The following is a 20,375-nucleotide window of genomic DNA, read 5'->3' as shown; positions in this document are numbered from 1 at the left end:
ATCACTGAAGAGACGCCATCTGTTTATAGTTTATAGCCCAGATTTGTGGAAAAATATGTCGACTTTCAGTAGAAAAAAAAATAAATTCAGTTCAGCTTCTTTTATTATAAGGGTTTAAAATGACATCACCATCTATTTGACTGGAAAGAAGACAGTTACAGCCTCATATGACACCCACCTTCTGAATGTAGCTTATGAAAGTTATAAAGAATATGACAAAGTGCATTTTGGAACCACCGGTGGTCTCAAGGAGTTCATCGTCATCGTCATTCCCCACTTAGTCCAGATAGGGTCGTGGTAGCAGTTGAGAGAGCAGAGAATCCCAGACGACCCTGTCCCCTGCAACTTCCTCCAGCTCATTCCCGGGGACCCCAAGCCGCTCGCAGATGTAGACCGACCGGTAAACAGAGCTTCGCCTTATGGCTCAGCTCCCTCTTCACCACTACAGTCCGATACAGTGACCGCATTACTGCTGCCGCCTCTTCCTGTCACTCGTGAACAAGAACCCAAGATACTCAAACTCCTCCACCTGGGGCAAGTCCTTTCCCCTTACCTGGAGTGGGCATGCCATCCAGGCTGATTATCCCCCACTGACCTTTATTCATCGTCAACACGAGCATTGTTGGATGAGACATGTCTTTAGAGTGGAATCCCAATGACTTTCCACAATGTCTGCAAAATTAAACGGTTATAATGTAAACAAAGCCATTCAGAGTGATTGGGTGTGAAATGCTCTGTTCTAGAGAAACTTGTTCACAGTGCTGGTGATAGGAACCAGACATCCACCTCTAAAAACTCCTTCACTTGAAATGCTTATGAATACACTGTTTTTAGTTTCAAGACAAGGTTTGGGCCTAAAATATATACGTTTTAACACATTCAAGGCAGAGAGGTAGACGAAGGGTGTCGCAATGCAAAATAGAAAAATAGAAAACTTTTTTGGATTTACAACTTTGACAGATTTTTTTTACATAACTTAAAAACACAGAAGACACTTGTAGGTTCAGTGGATGTTTTAGATGGAAAATCAAATGGCTGTATTTCCATTGCTGTGGTCATCAACACCTGTCCGTACGGTTCTTTACAACATACCATTTCACATCAAACCACGACGAATGACTGAATTAGGGAGCAACGTTGAAAAATCTGTGGAATTCAATATAAACCTGAAAAAAAAATGAATAGTTTGCATTTATTGAATTTGTTAAATGTTATGTTTTCAACAGGTATGAACAAGAAATCCATCTGTATAAAGGCGTCCGTTCAAATCCAGTCAAATTTACCTCACCTTCTATTAAATAATAATATAAAAATAAAAGAACCTACAAATTACCCTGTTTCTGTCTGGCAGATGAAAAGTTATGGCAAAATCAACACACCCAGAATGTGGTAATGACGGCTACATGTCTCCAGGGTGAATCAAATCTACTGTCCCTAAAACTAACACAATGTCATTTATTACCGTAAATGTATTATTTGCAGTCAGAAACTCGAGTCAAACGTTAAAATAAGAGCCACTGTGTGACTGGTCAGACTCCGATTTCTCAGTGTGTTGTATATTCAGCGAGGTCGTGCCGGTTGTGGCTGCTTACAAGGTCTCGGTGAAGGGTATTTTACCAAGCTGCTACATACGGCTCTTCCGCCCCACTACGATGATTCTTAACAAGAGGAACAACAAGGAACTGGCATGAGGGCAGACTGAGGTCAAGTAACGATATCAAGTATCTGAATATTTGTAAATTATCTTTCACCTCATGATTAAAATAGAAAACAAAGAGATCACCAGACAGTACATTTTCAAAAACAGCACAGTAAGATTTTAGCAGGATCTCATCAGAAGAGAATCATGAATGTCGGCAAAGCTGTTGCTCTTTGGGTAAAAGTAGCTTTTCAGTAGAACATGTTTACAGTCGTAAACAACCGCAGTGAAATTACATGTTGATTTTCGGACACATTTTAAATTTCACATTTTCTGCAAATTTAAGTGCACTTTTTTTACTTATTTGCTGAGTTTAACATATTGGAAAAATGCCATTTAAAAATGTGCCATAACTTTTGCAAAAGGCCACATTTGATGTTTTTTCTCCCCCCACTGTGTTAAATTCAGGCGGCACGTTGGCGCAGTGGGTAGCGCTGTTGCCTCACAGCAAAGAGGGCCTGAGTACGACTCTCTGGCTGGGCATCCAGGGTCCTTTCTGTGTGGAGTTCTGTGTGCATGTTCTCCCCGTGTCTATGTGGGTTTCCTCACACAGTCCAAAGACATGCAGTCAGGCCAACTGGACATGCTAAACTGCCCCCATGTGTGAGAATGTGTGTGTGTGTGTGTGTGTGTGTCTGCCCTGTGAGGGACTGGTGACCTGTCCAGGGTGTATCCTGTCTTCCACCCAAAGGCTGCTGGATTGGGCTCCAGCTCCTCCCGTGACCCAGAAGGATAAGCGGCTTAGAAGATGTGTGTGTATGTGTGTCAAATTCAGCAAATAAACAATAACTGTACCCAAATATGCAGAAGAGTCTGCTCTTTGTAGAGGATGTGTAACTTATCTTTACTTAGAAAAACAACAAACCATGTCATATGACCAGGGACGTCAAAACTTTTGCATGCCCACTGTACAAGTAATTTTGGAAAGGACTTGCATGCAGCAGAAAAAAACTGATCGGAAATTTTCTTTTTAGCTTGCATTATCAATCCCAACGTCGACAAACCCTACAAAAACCTTAGTGTGATTCACGTAATAAAATGAGAGAAAATCACCGGAACAAGGCTTTGACCTCAGTCTGCATGTGAAGATCTTCACAGACTCAGAGCGAGTATTTACACTTGAGGAGAGGACACTGTAGCTGTTGTTTAAAAGAGGTTAAAATTGCTGAGTTGCTTGTGGAGACTTTGTACTCCAAAGAATAGAAGCCCATTCCTGCCATGAAGAGGAGAGAAAAAATAAAAGCCCCACATGTTATTTTTTCCTCCTGTTTCTAGCAGCAGCGTTCACAGGTAGATGGATATAACATAACTGCAGTGGTCACTCAGACCACCCAGCCAGTGGATCTTGATGTCAAAATTTTGGGAGAATGTGTGGCCAGAATTATGGAAACATGTTTTTCATTTATATGGAATATACAACTAACAAACTTGCTTCAGTACCAAAAACAAGTGCTTAGTCATTAGAAATATTCATCAAAAACCCTATAGAAATAAGGAGGCCGCCGTCACGTGGTTACAAGTGGTGATTCCCAACAAAATCTGACTGGATGCAATTAGTTTCATCTCCGACTCGATTCGAATGAATCCTGAGAGTGAAAATTAGTGGTTTGTCACTAATGGTGCATATTTGTGAATGTGTGAAGATTCAACTGTTCTGATGATTTGCAGCCTTGGCCATTTGGCTATAGTCAGTGTTGAAACCAAAATTTTGACTGAGCGTTCTGAAATAAAATGACTTCTCTAAATTTTGACTTATGTCTTATGACTTTTTTTTTTTTTGCCAATATGTTCAGCAAAGCCCAAATTTGGATTTGCTATATTAAATTCTGGAGAAATTTAATAAAAAAATATTAATTTCATGAAGATACTAAGTCAGATTTTAAGACAATAAGCCATTATGGTGAGTCACATTAAGAATATTGGGCATTATTATAAGATACCAAGTTACAATTCTGAGTAAATAAGTCATTATTGTGAGATATTAAGGCTGCGTACGCATCAGGCTGAAGCAGCTCAAATCCAGTTTTCTGCTTTAACTTGACACAGATCTGATGTTTTCAGAGCTGTGTGGACATACAAATCTGATCTTTTCAAACAAGAACCTATGTGGTCCTAGATTGGATGTGGTCCTAGATCGGATGCCTATCCGGTTTGAAGCCATGCGTCCTCTATGAGAACGGTCAAATCGCAATTCCTGTTTTTTTATTTTACACTGCGCATGCACCATCATGCAGTATTAATGCAGAAGCAGCACCTAACCTGAAGTGATAACAATGAACGGCTGAGAGCTTTTATTCTTTAGGATGTGCACATATGGGTTGTTTCAGGACACATTAATGACAGATCTGAGTCACATACTTACACCAATGTGAATAATCAGGTTAAAAAAGATCAGATCTGAGCCAAAAATCTTAATTGTGCAATGAGGCTTGTAACGTGATCATAGCCCATGTCAAACATTTGAGACAGTAAGCCATTATTTTGACATAGTGAATCAATAATTTGAGAAGTCATTATTTCAACAAAGTAAATCAATATTTTTGAGAAAAGTCATTATTTAAAAATAAAAAAAGTCTATAATGAAATACTAAGTCAAAATTTGGGCCAGAAACAAAGAAAAGGGGGGAAAAAAAAAACCTCAGCTGCATTTTCCCCCAACTCCACATGACCGGAATGGGCTTCCAGACCTAAACCACCATGTGAGCTGCCCAACGTTTGCATGTTTCTTGCTCGTTCCCTCCGTCTGCAGCAGGCTCATCACAAAGTGACCGGAAACGTCTTTGAGGAATAGTGGTTTGAGGAAGAGAACATGGCACGCTGCATGCAACAGAACATCCATGATGCAGTCCTTAATACAGTCCAGGTAGGCTGTTTTTCCTCTGTTCACTCGGCACATCGAGTAAATCTAGTGCACTGTGTTCTTTACCAGCTGGATGTGTGTGCACGAAAGGTCCGTCAGTCTTTTTCTGCACTCACATTGGTGGTTTGTCGTGTATTCAGTTTCCTCGTTCATATTTGCTTCCTTTTTCCTGAAACACTTCAGCTCATCATACATACAGTACATACTTTGATCACAGTGCAATTTGGTGGACTCTTATAAATGAAGCGTCACCGGCTGAGAGCTGCTGAGCTGTGCGTCGGGTCTTTCCGTACTGCAGATTTCACAGCCTGGCCTCGTGGACTTGTTTATGAAGGTGCAGGAAGGGCATGACCAACCCGTCTAGAGAACAAAAAACACAGGTTAGCATTTAGGCAAATCTGTAGAGAAAAGGGATGAACTCGGCAGTAAAGTGAAATTAGCATAGGGCTGGGTTTTTACAACATTATGACCACCTCCTTGTTTCTTCACTCACTGTCCATTTTATCAGCTCCACTTACTGTATAGCTGCACTTTGTAGTTCTACAGTTACAGACTGTAGTCCATCTGTTTCTCTGATACTTTGTTACCCCCTTTTACCCTGTTCTTCAGTGGTCAGGACCCCCATGGACCCTCACAGAGCAGGTACTCTTTGGTTGGTGGAACATTCTCAGTACTGCAGATTTTCAAATGAAAACCTGAAAATAGCTGCCTCTGCAAAAAGCTAACAGTCATCACTGGATCTTCCAACAGGACAATTATTCAAAACATCCGACCAAATCCATATAAAAATAGTCAAAAGCCACAGAATCAAGGTTTTGACATGGCCCCTTCTTTTCTTCTCTTTTTCTTGAGTGTCTTGCTATCCCTTTGCTGCTGTAACACTGAGAATATCTTACCTAAACCCCATTCAAATCTGTTGGGTGAGCTGAAGAGAAGAGTCCACAAGATGGACTCTGAGAGCAATCTCAGATTCCTTTATTCTCCAGTCTCATCAACCATCACTGGAGAAGACTCACTGCTGTCACGCTGATGAAAGAAGGTTGCATGAAGTACTAAGTTTCCCATGTGACACAGCTGACCAAGAAGCTTGTCTGAGTTGTTCTGTCACTAAGACCAGAGTTTATTTCCCAGCAATGTGGCTGAGAATCCAAGAGTGCACCACCGTCCTTGTGCTCAATAGATCAACAGTCAGGGCAGTCGTGGGCTGACTGGGAACCGGCCTTGCAACCGGAAGGTTGCTGGTTTGATCCCCTTGGCCGTCAGTACGTGACTGAAGTGCCCGTGAGCAAGGCACCTAACCCCCAACTGCACCCCGGGCACTGCGGATAGGGCTGTCCACCACTCCGGGAAAATGTGCTTGCTGCCCCTTAGTGTGTATGTGGTGTTTCACTGCACGGGTGGGTTAGGTTGCAGAGGTGAAATTTCCCCATTGTGTAAATTTTAAGAAATGCCTTTTTAAGGTGAAAATACTTGCAAAATCAATAAAATGCCCTTTGAACCCAGGAGGTTATAGAACAGTGGCAAAACAGCTTCAAGCTTGTAGTTTGAATAGAAAGAGTGCATTCAGCTGGTCTTCCTGAGCACAAGGCTCAAACAAGTGCAGTGGAGGAAGCCCAGCCCTAGAGTCTACAGCGTATCTGAAGAGACACAGATTGAGTATAAAGAAACTGCTGCTTCAATGAACACTTTAAAGTTGACAAGCATGGGTGGCAGTGTGAATCAAAAGGTACTTGTACCGTATTCTGTCTCATGTTGGGGCCACCCAGCTGCAGCATCTCCAGGTTCATGATCTCACTGACGCTGTGTTTTTCTGTTCCGCCACCACTGCTGCCTGTTCAGCCAAAACACAGTCAACAATGTACTGAAGATCAGCTCTACTAGGGCTGCACAATAAAGCATTCATTAACAGTCATCACGAAATTGGCATATGCAAAACTGATACTGCAGAAAAGAGACTTAGAGAATTAGGCAAATTAGCCCTCAAACCAATCCTTAAATGAGAGTCTCTGTGAGTTAAATGAAGGCATTCATATAATCCAACAGGTGTGGGTATTCAAATATATGGATATTCACACTCACTATGTGTGTACTTATTAAAAATAAATAAGGCATGTATGAGTAAAAAAAAAAATGAAATAAACTATATTATTCAGCTGACACTGCATCTCACATTAAAGTCAAATGACGAACACAACTACAAACATAACATACAGGAACATTTCAAACACAACGTTGACAAATTTGTAGAATTTGTTACATTATACCACAGTACACCTCATTACCATTATACCACCCGTCCTGACTGGTGGGGAGAGTTTGAAATTGACTAAATTGTGGAGAAAACTGGAGAAAAACATGCACATAATGAAAAGCATTCCTAGTCAGAGACCTGTACTGGAGTGATGGAGTCTGGGGGGCAGTGTGCTATAGCCCCTCCAGTCATGGCTGGCCGGGCCGCTGCCTCCTGCTGCATTCGGTGCTGGTGCCGGTGCTGGTTTTGGCGCAGGTGACAGGAGGGCGCTCTCTTGGTCCTGCTGACACTGCTGTCGGCTGAGGCGGGCGTGCCGTGCGGAGAGGAGGTAGAGGAAAGCCGTGTCTCCATCCCGGCACACGCCATACGAACCCAGCGAGCGCTGGTCGGAGCACAAACACTGACCTATAACCCAGCGCTGCACTCGAGGATGGAAGCCGTATTCTGCGAACATCTGTGAGCAAAATGAACAGAAATACAGAGGAGAGCAAGTTTTCTTTCTGTGAACTGCACAACTAACATGTCATCGACGTGTAACTGCAATATTGCATGACCCAACAGTTAACAGACCCTTGATGATCTGTAAGATCAAAGCTTTGAGGACACCTCACCTTTTATTTATTTATCTAATTATTTATTTTACTTTCAGAACATTTGTTTTGAAGGCATAAACTACCTTGGGACACCTCTAATACAATTTGTTCTTTTTGTCTGGTCACTAATGTATTAAGGAAATAATACCATACACTCTACCATATTCAAAAGCACACAATCTCAGCGACATTATTACTTAATAATCAATTCTCTGGGTCCAGCTGAACAATAGCAAGTTAAAAAACATTCACCAACCACCCCCCACTTCAAAACTAATTTTGGGACTCTAATCCAAATGCGCATGTTCCAACCCGGAGATCTCCACTGCTACACCCGACGAATTTCATTAACATTCTTAAAGAAAAACAATGTTTTTTGTCTGATTTATTTGTTTATAATAAATCAGAAAAAAACATTGTTTCTTTGTTACAAAATGTCTGTAAGGAATATTACAGATACACTATACATTCCTAAATCAACCATAAATATTTATTGACATCTTGGAAAGAGAGAGGAAGCCTGAATATACAAAACAGAGCATCCAACAAGCCTGGCTGAGCAGTGCTTGTGCTCTCCAAGCCTAAAAGGCTTGTCATACAAAAAAAATAATAAATAACCTAAATAAAATGCTAAATACTGACCTACATAAATGAAAGACACACTAATATTTGGGTGCTTTTACTTGCCTTATTTGTGTTTTCAATTAATTACCAGGATTACTTTGAGTTTCAGTTAATAAACCCGGACGTTACTGCTGGCTGCTAGAACTTAATCTGATGGATACAAATGACTGAATCAGTAAATAAATGATTCTTTTTCTTGGGCACAATAAATACACAAATAAATACTGTATAAAATATTGGTTTCACTGTGAATCCATAATCACTAAACTAATTTTACAACACTTAGCTTCATGTTCAACAAAGTACCTTTCTTGGTAAGAAGAACTAAGTAATGATTTAAATGTCCTACAAAAGCCTGACTGCTCGTATGAAGAAAACGTGCATATGTTTAGGTATTTTCACAAAACATCTGCTTTCTTTAAAACCTGGTTTAAAAATGTATTAAACAGTATTTTTTAAAGTTTGATGTTTCAAACCTTTTGAAAGCATTTTGAATGCGTATTGGCATCATTAAACGTTTTGGAAGTACCGTCTGAAAGCATTTTGTTTTGTCCAGACTTGAGTCTGACTCACCTGCTGCTTGAGGGAGCCCACAGTCATATGGGGAACGACTTTTACCGTGACACAACAAGACGATGTGGCATCTTCCACTGCGACGGCTAAGCTGCATGTAGAGAACAGAGACATGTTACTGATGCTGCTTCTAATCGCTACTGTTTATTCTCTACTGGTACTATCTGTCTTTTGTCCTCCCTCCCTCACCTGATCTCCCCGTCTTCGAAGTTCTTTAGAGCCGGCTGTATAGTGAGTGATATCTGGTGGTGGGCCAGCGTTGTAGCGTGCTGCACTGCTGTCTGTGCATCTCCAGCTTCTATGGCTCTGGCCAGGTCAGCACACAGCTCCTCTAGACAGCCAACAAATGCATAATTGTCAAAGAATGTGGAAAAAGCACAGCCGTGATTAGTCTATTAGTTAGTTCCGGTTACGCAAAGCTGGTTGAGAAGCGTTCTAACTGCTGCCATTTCACCAGAATATCACAGGTTTTTCACAAACACTATCACTCCACTAAGACGCCGTTGCTAAGCAACGACTTCGACAGTTGTAGGAGACGCTCAAGCTGTTTGAACATTTTTACTTCTTACTGAGCCAAAAAACGGACACTTTTAAGATTAGTCCGACTCTGAATATGAGCCGACACAAAATTCCCAAACTGTCGTCACCACTGAGCAGCTTTTCAGTCGGCAGCTGTGACAGAAGAACAGCTAAACAACCTGGAATCAGCCAGAAATGAACCCAATACCATTTGCCAAACTAAATGGGCTGTAAGAAGCTTCACAGACCGGCTGGAACAAAACGACATTAAAACTGATCTAGAAACTGAGCTAAACTTGATATTGCAACAGTTTTATGGCTCAGTCTCATTCGGTCAGACTCTAAAGATCAGATGACACGTTTGGCGAATGGCATTGGGTTCATTTCTGGCTGATTCCAGGTTTTGTTTAGCTGTTCTTCTGTCACAGCTGCCGACTGAAATCAGTGGTGATGACAGTTCGGGAATTTAAGGAGCTGGAGAACGAACTGCTGGTTGTGCAGCGAGTGGCCGGAGCTCGTTACTCTGATGTAGCAACAAGCTGTGTCACTTCACTGCCCAATTTATTAATCTCTTACTTCATCAATTTAACTGTTATATAAAAGCAACAGAACATTCAAGGTTGTGTGTTATTGCTGTAACATCACGGCTGTGATGATCTACGACCAAATCACAGCCGTGATGTTATTTTGCAGTAACACTCCCTCTCGTGTATTGCTTAAACGAAGTAGTCTAGAAGTGCAGTCATATTTGTGTACTGCTTTTTCTACAATCAGTTCAAAACACCCTCTCATCTGATGCACAACGGATCTAATGTATGCAAGTGCTACATATAAGAAAGACAACAGATTACAACAGATTTACAACAGATTTGTCACTGACAAAACAATACTGGCTGGGTATAAAGCAGGCTTGCAGTTCCCCTTTGAAAGAGCAGGTGATGTTTCCCCTCTCATAAAATTATGGAAGAAATACCAAAAGTCACCTTTAGCTGATAATGACAAGGTTGCATTGTTTTCTATGGGCTTCAGATAGTGTAGTTCTTCGTCAGTGGGATGAGAGGCAATACTGGCAACTGAAAGACAGAAAGAGCAATTGGTTTAAGAGAAGCATGTCTGCAAAAATGAACAGCAGATACTATAATTGACCTGTTTATGCTCCACCTACAAATGTATTCTTTTGTAGTTACAGTTGCAAAGGTAAACAAACTTCACAGAAAATTACAATGAGAAACTGTGGCACACAACTTTCCATCAAGACACCTACATTGTTTTTTTTTTTTGGGGGATATCTGATCAGAGACATTACAAAGGAGGAGCAGACAGTTCAGTGGTTGAAAGTGAATAGGAAAGCTTGTAACGCTCAAGGTAAGTGTTCTGTAAGTGTGAACGACATCCAAGATACACTCAGAAAAAGGTTTTGCTTATCACAAGGGCAAAATGACAATATGACAAAATATTTTCATACTGCCCACCTCTACTTGCCACCTCATTATGGAGATATGTGCATGTGCAGTAGGCAGACCAAGTTGGAAAAAATATATTATTTGAGCCAAAATGCATCAAACTATCTATGAGATTTCTGTCAGATTTCACCAGTGATTTCAAATGTTACTTTGAAATGTTAATGTGGCTTTTATTTTCCAGTTTATACATCTTTATCCATTCTAAGAGGTAGGAGTCTGGTCTTGTATGACTGCTTTCACCATTTGATCATTGATAGCTAGCAGTTAATATCATAGCCTTGGTATATTTGGCAAGTACACTGGAGATAATACTGTCAGCAAATCTCAGCGTAACTTCAGACATGCTATGGTGGTTAGTGTTGTAGGCTACAGTGTTAACTTGCTGCTGTTTAGCCTGTAAAATCATCAGATGTTTCTTCTCAAAAGCCACTACACCGTACGTATCCTTACATTCAGAGCTTTCACACATATAAAAAAAGGATATGAAACTGACAACGTGCTTTAAATTGAGATATTTTTAGTTGTTGTAGCTGAATGTGATTTTTGAGTCCAACAGTAGTCTCCTGGGAAAGGAGGCTGGGGGCATCTTGTTGAACATGTTGGTGCTATATTGTTGGTGCCAAAAGGTGCTGCTAGCAAGGATATGCCCCCCTCTAAAACCCACCCAAATGCCTCTATTCTGTGCTCCTTTAACATCTGGAGTGATACCAATAATACTAGCAGAAAACCTAGTATGCAAAAAGCCATCATTGGCTAACTCAACTGTTTCTTCTTTCAAGAAGTAATAATTATTTGTACTGCACACGTGAAACACATTGGGGGGTCTTTTCAGTCAAACTAACTTACGTTACACCCATGAGCTAACAATGTGCTTGTTGTCTGTCGGACAATGTTGGTGAGCGCACAATCACCAACTACTTTCAGCTCCACTTCTGTGAGGCACTGGATTGGTTTAGCAATCTAATCTACGTTTCCACTCACATTTACCCCAAAATTTCTCATGGTTGTCCCCAGACACTCTCTATACCAGATCAGGTCTAGTCCAGCAAGACTAGTCCAACAGTAACTGTGAAAATACTGTGCAGCCACATTACTGCCCTTCTCTCCTGCTCAAACACCTGATTCAACAACGAAAGGATTAATAATTAATTCATGAACTGAAGCAGGTGTGTTTACATATGGAACTGTGTGCTGTGTTACTAACAACAGTCATCCCTAATGGTCTTACTGTTACTATTTTATCATCCATATTACATATAAATCTCATTAGACGTGCAGATTCAGATAAATAAAGAAAGCTATGCATTGTGACCCTGGGTTCCTATGACTACTGCCGCAACAAAACAGAGTCGGTAAGCTTCTCTACAATGAAACACTCTGAATAACTTGGTTTCAATGATTGAATCAGGCAGAAATTATGAGAAATTGGTGGAATTCCCCTTTATAATGTGCAGAAGTGTGTGGTCTGTAGAGGATGTGTACCTAATTTTTAAAATCAAGAGAACATGTAATTTGATCAGGGGAACTCAAACATTTGCATACAACTGTAAATAATTACAAATTCCTTCTTTTCTTGTTGCTACTAGTCATATTTAATGGTTCTGCAGGCTAAAGTATCACTCTGTGGGTTTTCAGCTGCCGGTCATTCTGAATGAGAGTAGTTTTATCTTGAAAGCACTGCTCTAAGGTGGTCCTAAATTCTACCACAATCACAATGATGTGGCGCTTAAAATATGACTGAAAAACAACGGAACAGCCAGTTATGACACAGGCTCAGAAGGTGCAATGGTCTTGGTGGGTTATGACTGTCCTTTGGACTGGAAGTGGGAACAGGCCCTGCTCTAGTGGGCATGAATGAAAGTGGAAGTAAACTCTGACCTCTCTGAGCTTCTCTCAGCGAAGACAGCATGATGGTGGCCCATTCCTGAGCCTCCTGCTCGCTGCGGAAGGTGAAGCTGAAGGTGTCGTGTGGCGGCTTGGTCACAACCAACTCATGACAGCGAGGCGACTTGATATCATACTTCACAGTGCGCAGATCAAACTCCGCTAGAGACTAAAAGAGAGAAAAGAATTTTTTATAAAGCCACGTTGGTACATACAGTTTTCTTCTTTGAATTTACAAGCCAGGACCATTTTGTGTAGCCAGTGAAAATATGCCACTCCTGCTGATGACCAGCTTAAGTTGGGTAGCTATTGCTTTACTTTGGTGGCTTTAAAATTCCTTGGTTCTATCAGTTAAAAACTCATTGGCTTTCTGTGATTTAACCTTTAAGCAGTCAGTGAATGATTCATTCAATCAGAGCTGATAAATCACTTTTATATTGAACTGCAATTTGAAAGCCACAATATCTATAAATTTAACTATAGCCTATATTATCAACAATGTTGTATTAACAAGTTTTTAATGTGGAGTCTGGCACACCATGTTTAGTGTTCAAGCCTCGAGGCAGAAAAAGTGAATGTGCTGGTCTTCATGGCCAAAAAACAGGCCTCATTTTATAGAAAATAACTGCAGTTTAAATGACAGTCATAACACTGTTCAGAGAAATCGCGATTAGATATTCTTCCCAAATCGTGCAACCCTACATTCAGTAAACGCCGCCAGGTCATCTAGTAACAACTACAGCTGTGAACCTTAATTCGTCATTAAAAACTGAAATACACCGATCAGCCATTACATTAAAACAACCTCATTTTATCTACGCTCACTGTCCATTTTACCATGTCCACTTACCATATAGGTACACTTTATAGTTCAATGGCCAGGACCTTGTCGGTCCACCTTGTAGATGTAAAGTCAGAGACGACAGCTCATCTGCTGCTGCAGTTTGTGTTGGTCGTCCTCTAGTCCTTCATCAGTGGTCACAGGATGCTGCCCACAGGATGCTGTGGGCTGGATATTTTTGGTTGGTGGACTATTCTCAGTCCAGCAGCGACACTGAGGTGTTTAAAAACTCCAGAACCACTGCTGTGTCTGATCCACTCAGACCAGCGCAACACACACTAACACACCACCATCACCACGTCCGTGTTACTGCGGTGAAACAGATGGACTACAGTCTATAGTTGCAGACCTACAAAGTGCTCTTATATGGTAAGTGAAGCTGATATTGTGAACAATGTTGTTTTTAATGCATGGCCGATCGACACAAGTCTACTTCTTAATCTTCTGCAGTGCCCCCTCTGGTTCAACTCTACAACGGGCATGTATGACCGCTTAAGACTAAAGTACTACATCACATAATATGCAAATCTGTTAAACAATATCACTGCCTTCTGATGACCGTGGCCTCCACATGCTGCTTTCAACACAATAGCAGTGTGAAGTATGAGAAGTGGACACACACAGCTACACTAGCAAATGTAAGTTAGCCAAAGTTCTGTCAATCTTCCAGACGTTGAGGTCGGTTACGTGAGAAAATGCCACCATGAATGATCTGAAGAAAATGAGTCAGGAATGTGTTTTCCTCAAACTTACTTCTTAGTACTAACCCCAAATTTCAGTGCTTCCTAAGATGAAGACTGAAGCTACAAGGCTAACTTTGCTGTCAAACACCAGAAGTCAACATTCATGAGCAGCTCAAATAACCTCTGTAAAAATACATCACGGAAACGTCTCTCAAACTGCATCCTGGTCTTTATTAAAGTTGTGAAGACAAGTCAATGTGGTTTAGTGCACGCTACGACTTACTGTGAGCTGTTAAAGTAAACTAGGGCTGGTGTTCTAGTCTTGGACTAGACTCTAGATCAGCACTCCTACTTTTGAGGTTGTGTGAATACAGACCCTGTCGTCTGAAGCGGCAGCCCGCAGTTTTGTCCATGCATCGTAAACCACACTGACAAGTCTCAGCAATCTAAAATTACCACCTGGATGTGGTCTGAGTGGTTTCGCTGAAGTATTTTCACAGAAATCATTTTGGGTTATTTGGGAGACTACTGAGTTTTAGTGTTTGTTAGTAAGGTTAACCTCACCAGTCCAGTTTTAAACAAAAGAAGCCCACCAAACATGTCTAGGACATCGACTACCTGTACTGCTTTTTGCTAATATACTGTTGTGGTTGGGAGAAAATCTCATAACACCATTTTTGTCATTTTTCAGTTTTTGTCATACTTTGAAAATACCAGTGGTCCTTTACGTTGTCTGTAAATTTCATGATAAATGGATTAAAAGAAATGACCCAAAATGACTTGAAGAAAGTCTGGTTTCATTGACTTACATTGAAAGTAAAGTAGTTTTTTCCTTCTCCTGTAAAATTACGAGGTTTTCTTCTGACAACAGCGATGCGCTTGTTCTGAAATGAATGCCTGCAGCATGCTCCAAAAAAGTTAAGGCAGGGGCAATTTAAAACTAGGAACATTGTTAAATTTTCAGAAAGCCTTTTAAAAGAGGTGACATAATCATGCTTGAGCATAAAAGACCGTCCAGGAAAGTCCTAGGTTTTACGCCAAGGATGATTGACGAAATTTCTTCTTAAGAACATTGGTGAATGAGGCCCAACATTCCTGAACGAGTACTTGCAAGGATTTGAGGCATTTCACCCTCAACAATCGTTTGTCAATAAATACCGCCCAACACTGCATCCACAAGTGCAAGTTAAGACTGTACTATGCAAAGCAGAAGTCAGATGTCAACACTGGTCAGAAACACCACCGACTTCTCTGGGCTCATCTGAAATGTACTGATGCTCAGTGGAAACATGTACTGTGGTCTAACATCTCAACCTTTCAGACTGTTAATGGGAATGTCCATGTGAAGTCACCAGCATAGTAGTTCAAAAGCCAGTGTCTACCATGGTATGGGGTGAATTAGTGGGTAACCTGCACAACTGTAAAGAAATCATTAACGCTAAAATACAGATACAACATCTGGCACCTTTGTCTTCTTTTTCAGGGTCTTATTTCACCACAACACCACCAAGAAACCTTCTGCACATGTTACAACAGAATGGCTGGAATCAGAGAGCGCTTGTGCTGGATTGGCTTGCTTTTCTCCACTGAGATCAGATCAGTCTCTTCAGTTCCCAAATGATTACTAAGTCCTGCTACAAGTAAAGGTGATGCTCCTGTCCCAGCTTTTCTGGCTCGTGTTGCAGGCATCATATTAGGAACGAGTGTATATTTTTACAAAAAATACAAATCACATTCCAAAGATAAAACATCAAATAATTTGTTTTTGTGCTGCTTTCAATTTAAGACAGGTCAAACAGAATTCACCAATCAGCTTCGGTTTTCAGTGGCATTTCACACACTGTCCCAACGTTTCTGGAACCGGGTTTGTTGAGCCTGACGTCAGCTGTTTCTGTTTTTAATCCCCGAGATTTACTGCTGCGAGACCACAGCACACGCTAACGAGTCTTACGGTAAACCAACAGTATTTAAATAAGCCGTGAGACGCGACGCTGTGCAGGCTGGTTATTTAGGCTTCCTGGGACATGATCGATAAGCCAGCTGGCTAATCAGGCTAATCCTGCTCTGAAAACACAGAGGCCAGTGACTCACATCAGAGGAAAAAACTCTGCACATTGTTATTCACAGACAGTGGTCGGCTATTCTGGTCAAAATCTTATTTTGCACGGGTGCTTTTAAATCAAAATTCTGGACACGTTTTTTTAAATACAGAAAGCAGTGAGAGTGTTTTGCTCGCACTGTATAAACCTGTATTGTAGATACTACAAAAGCAACACAGGAATACTATATGATGTGAAAACCTTGTATCCTTAAACTGGTGCCTTTACAGGAGAAAAAAAATCTTAACTTGGAATGGAAGTTGATGGAAAACGATGCCAACCAAAAATATCCAGGCAACAGGGTCCTGAGGGCAGCGTCCTGTGACCACTGACAAAGGACTAGAGGATGACGAACACAAACTGTGCAGCAGCAGATGAGCTGTCGTCTCTGACTTTAGATCTACAAGGTGGACTGACAAGGCAGGAGTGTCTAATAGAGTGGACACAGTGTTTAAAACACCAGCAGCACTGCTGTGTCTGATCCACTCAGAGCAGCACAACGCACCACCACGTCAGTGTTACTGCAGTGCTGAGAATGGTCCACCACCCAATGAGTACCTGCTCTGTGGGGGTCCTGAGCACTGAAGAACAGGGTAACAAAGTATCAGAGAAACAGATGGACTACAGTCTGTAACTGTAGAACTACAAAGTGCAGCAACACAGTAAGTGGAGCTGATCAAATGGACAGTGAGGAGGTGGTCATAGTGTTCTGCCTGCCCGGTGGTTATTAAGTAATTCTAGATCATTTCTGCTGTTCTGTTCGTAACGGCATTTTAACATGTACTGTGAACATTTTGAAACGGTCTGAAAACATTAAATACCTGCATTCAACAGAATGCTCTGCGTTATTACAGACGTTAAGGGTTTAAAAAATCCAAGAACAGTCTCGAGGAAAACGCGCGTCCCTCTGTTTCCTCCAAGCATCTTTAATTTAGTCTTTAGGTGGAAATCACCTAAATCACCACCAGGAACCAGATATCTGTATATCCTGACAATGTACCGCTCTCGTGTAACGGCACTGTAATGTAATTTTTAGTTAGACCTATAGTTAAACGCTTATTTCCGCTCTGTAGTTCATGATCACGTCTATTCTCCTACATTTGGAGCATCTTCACATTTCCTCATTCGTAAAGCCCTGTGAGGGACCACAGAGGACGGAGGGCGTTAAACACACAAACCTGCCTTGGCTGCGGCTCGTATCGTTCATGATGATACCAACACCGACACCCTGACTGCTCCTGAACGACACTTCTCCACATCGTTTAAGGTGGAACGGAAAACTTGAACGAAGCTGGAGAGTAAGAAACGCAACTTTGGTCGACTTCCTATTCCAACTTTCCCCGGTCCACCTTAAACGGCGCAGCAGTTACATTCTGGATTGGAAACAATCCTTCACTACACCATTTAAGGTGGAACAGAACTTAATTAAGGTGGAATGTAACTGAATAACCGCAGAGCATGACAGGTGTTGTATAAATAAACCTGCCTTGGCTGCGGCTCGTATCGTTCATGATGATACCAACACCGACACCCTGACTGCTCCTGAATGACACTTCTCCACATCGTTTAAGGTGGAACGGAAAAGGTGAACGAGAAGCTGGATAGTAAGAAACGCAACTTTGGTCGACTTCCTATTCCAACTTTTCCCCGGTCCACCTTAAACGGCGCAGCAGTTACATTCTGGCGTCTCTCATTTAGTCTTCTTGTGGAAATCACTGCCAAGAACTCATTTACATTTTCGAACAGTTTAGACCGCGATTTCGAGACCGATTCCTGAACGAGATCACTTCACATCTCTTAAGGTGGAACGGAAAACTCCAAAGAGAAGTTGGAGAGTAAGAACTTCAGTTCCTGGCTTCCTATTCGCCAGCTTCTTGCTCGAATTTCCCCGTTCCACCTTAAGTGCTCCAGTAGTTGCATTCTGGAACAGTAATGCTACTTTTTAAAGATGGAACGTAGGCAACTGCTGCACCATTTAAGGTGGAACGGAAAAATTCGAACAAGAAGCTGGCGAATCCGTCTGTCGCTCTCTCACTCTCACTCTCTCTCTCTCCTCTGTGAAGAGCCGAGTTACCCTGACGCGGCCGCCGCCGTTGGAGGTGTCTCTGAGGCTGAGGCTGAACTCTCCAGGCCGCTCGGGGTTCATGCTGAGCTGCAGCCGCAGCGTCTCCGACCCCGCCGCGGCCCCGGAGCTCAGCGCCGCCCGCACACGGACCGACATCAGCACCGTCAGCCCGCCCGCCATCGTCAGCGCTCAGCCCGGGGGAGGAGGAGGAGAGCGGGACTAGGTGTGCGCCGTCTTCATCACCCTCATCATCATCATCATCATCATCACCACCACCACCACCACCGTCTTCATCCTCTTCACCATCCTCACAGCAGCGCACCACACACAGCCACCAAAACAGGAAGAGAGTGCGACCGGTATTTACTTCCCCCTCGCAGCTGAGAGCAGCGCTAATGTGGGCCGCGTAACTTTACTTCTGCATTTCACCGAGAGACTCTGTCGAAAAGCCCCTTCTGACACTTCATAAGACCCTTTATTAAATCATCATAACGAGAAAAAAAGTCCCGAATCTAAAATTTACTACCGTCTCATAATTATGACTTACAATTATGGCTTAGTATGTCTTGATTACGTCTTAATGTCTCATAAATACGACTTAGTATCTCAACGTAGACTTAATATCTCAGAATTATGACTTGGTATCTAAATTAAGAAATAGTATCTCAATTACTTTTTAGTATTTGCCCAAATATGACTTAGTAACTCATAATTATGATTTACTATCTCAACTAAGACTTAGTATCTCATCATTATGACTTAGTATCTCGCATTTACGACATAATATATAATCATTACTACTTAGTATCTCAGAATTATGACTTAGTTTCTTATAATTACTTCTTAGTATCCTATAATTACTACTTAGTATCTCATCATTTTTACTTAGTATCTCATAATTTCTCCTATAATCCTATATCATAATAACGATGTTACAATAATAATCTCATAATAATCTTATAATCTTATAATCTCATAATTATGGCTTGCTATCTCATAGACTCAACTACATAATCACAACTTAGTATCTCAAAATAATGACTCAAAATTTCATAATTATGACTTGTCTTATAATAGAGATTCTACCTAATAATTATGACATAGTATCTCATAAATACGACTTGCTATTTCATAATGAGATCCTGTCTCAAAATGTTGACGTAGCATCTCGTAAGAATAATTTAATATCTCATAATAATGAAGTCCTTTCTCATAACTATGACCTAGAATCTTGTTATGTATGTTTAATATAACTACTGTTTCGCTAGTATATATTTATTAGGATATTATTATGACTAAGTATGTTATGATTATTGGGGAAAAATATTTGTCTTTACTATGAGATATAAAGTCATAATAATGAGAAATTTTCTCCTTATTTTTACATACTATACATCCTTTTTTTTCAAATAATAGGAGGCTCTGAGTAATCATGAGAAAAAGCTTTTGAGTTAATATTTACACAGGCATATAATTTCATTTTCAACTGAGAATTAAATTGTAAGTGCAAATTTTAAAGGTAGAGCTGGCATGGAACCGGGTTTTTTCACAATGCTGATATTGAAGTTGAGTATCAGCCGACATTGTAAGCAGCCACAATCAGCAGATGTATTATTTTTATGGTGGTGAATGTGTGTTGTGGTTTTATGATGTAAATGGCGTGAGTCGGGGGGAGTGCGCTGGCATTGTATTTGGATGCTGCTGCTACACCTGAACCAAAATATCATAGCATAATTATACATGATCCCTTGTGCTGAAAATCCAGCTGCCATTAATTTCCTATTTAGCACTTTATTTGATTCATGTTATTTAATGGGCGACTGATTTAAAATGAAAAAAAAGTAAAATGCCAGTTTGGCCCATTGAAGAGCAAAAGGTGTTGATCGTATTGCAAGTTTGGCTGATAGAAAGTGATGGGAATGTTCAGGTGTGTTCCATTAGTTCATTTAGCCCACACAGCATGAGCTTCAGAAAGCCAGGATAATAAACCATATAGGCAGTGGGAGATGGTGGGGAGGCCCCTGCGGTGGAAACTGGCTCCTGGAGCATGGAATGTAAGCTCACTGTGGGAGAAGGAGCCGGAGCTTCGAGGGAGGTTGAGAGGTGCCACCTAGATATATTTGAGCTCACCTCTACTCACAGTGTTGGCTCTGGAATCAAACTTCTATATAGGGATTGGACCCTCTCCTCCTCAGGTGTTCCACTGAGTGAGATGCGCCAG

General features: G+C 41.2%; 1 protein-coding gene across 1 annotated transcript; it reads right to left on the bottom strand.

Annotated features, from left to right (window-relative positions):
- Positions 1 to 1,173: 1,173 nt before the first annotated feature.
- Positions 1,174 to 18,513, bottom strand: sharpin (SHANK-associated RH domain interacting protein). The gene is made up of 8 exons (XM_017682655.2): positions 18,164 to 18,513; positions 12,461 to 12,635; positions 10,103 to 10,192; positions 8,790 to 8,931; positions 8,601 to 8,691; positions 6,949 to 7,264; positions 6,296 to 6,390; positions 1,174 to 4,919 (listed from the first exon to the last, which is right to left on the bottom strand). Exons 1-8 carry the CDS (start codon positions 18,332 to 18,334, stop codon positions 4,794 to 4,796), a joined length of 1,206 nt encoding a protein of 401 aa, XP_017538144.1. The 5' UTR covers positions 18,335 to 18,513; the 3' UTR covers positions 1,174 to 4,793.
- Positions 18,514 to 20,375: the final 1,862 nt, after the last annotated feature.

The sequence above is a fragment of the Pygocentrus nattereri genome, chromosome 2, assembly GCF_015220715.1.
Source record: "Pygocentrus nattereri isolate fPygNat1 chromosome 2, fPygNat1.pri, whole genome shotgun sequence".
Classification (NCBI taxonomy): Eukaryota; Metazoa; Chordata; class Actinopteri; order Characiformes; family Serrasalmidae; genus Pygocentrus; species Pygocentrus nattereri.
The sequence above is the reverse complement of the archived record's forward strand: the minus strand, read 5'-3'. Positions and strand labels throughout refer to the sequence as shown.

Coding starts and splice junctions, on each gene's coding strand:
- sharpin (XM_017682655.2), bottom strand. CDS start 18,334: ATGGCGGGCGGGCTGACGGTGCTGATGTCGGTCCGTGTGCGGGCGGCG. Junction 8,932..10,102: donor CTTGTCATTATCAGCTAAAG/GTGACTTTTGGT, acceptor TTGGCTGTCTAG/AGGAGCTGTGTGCTGACCTG. Junction 4,920..6,295: donor CCAACATGAGACAGAATACG/GTACAAGTACCT, acceptor TTTGTTCTCTAG/ACGGGTTGGTCATGCCCTTC.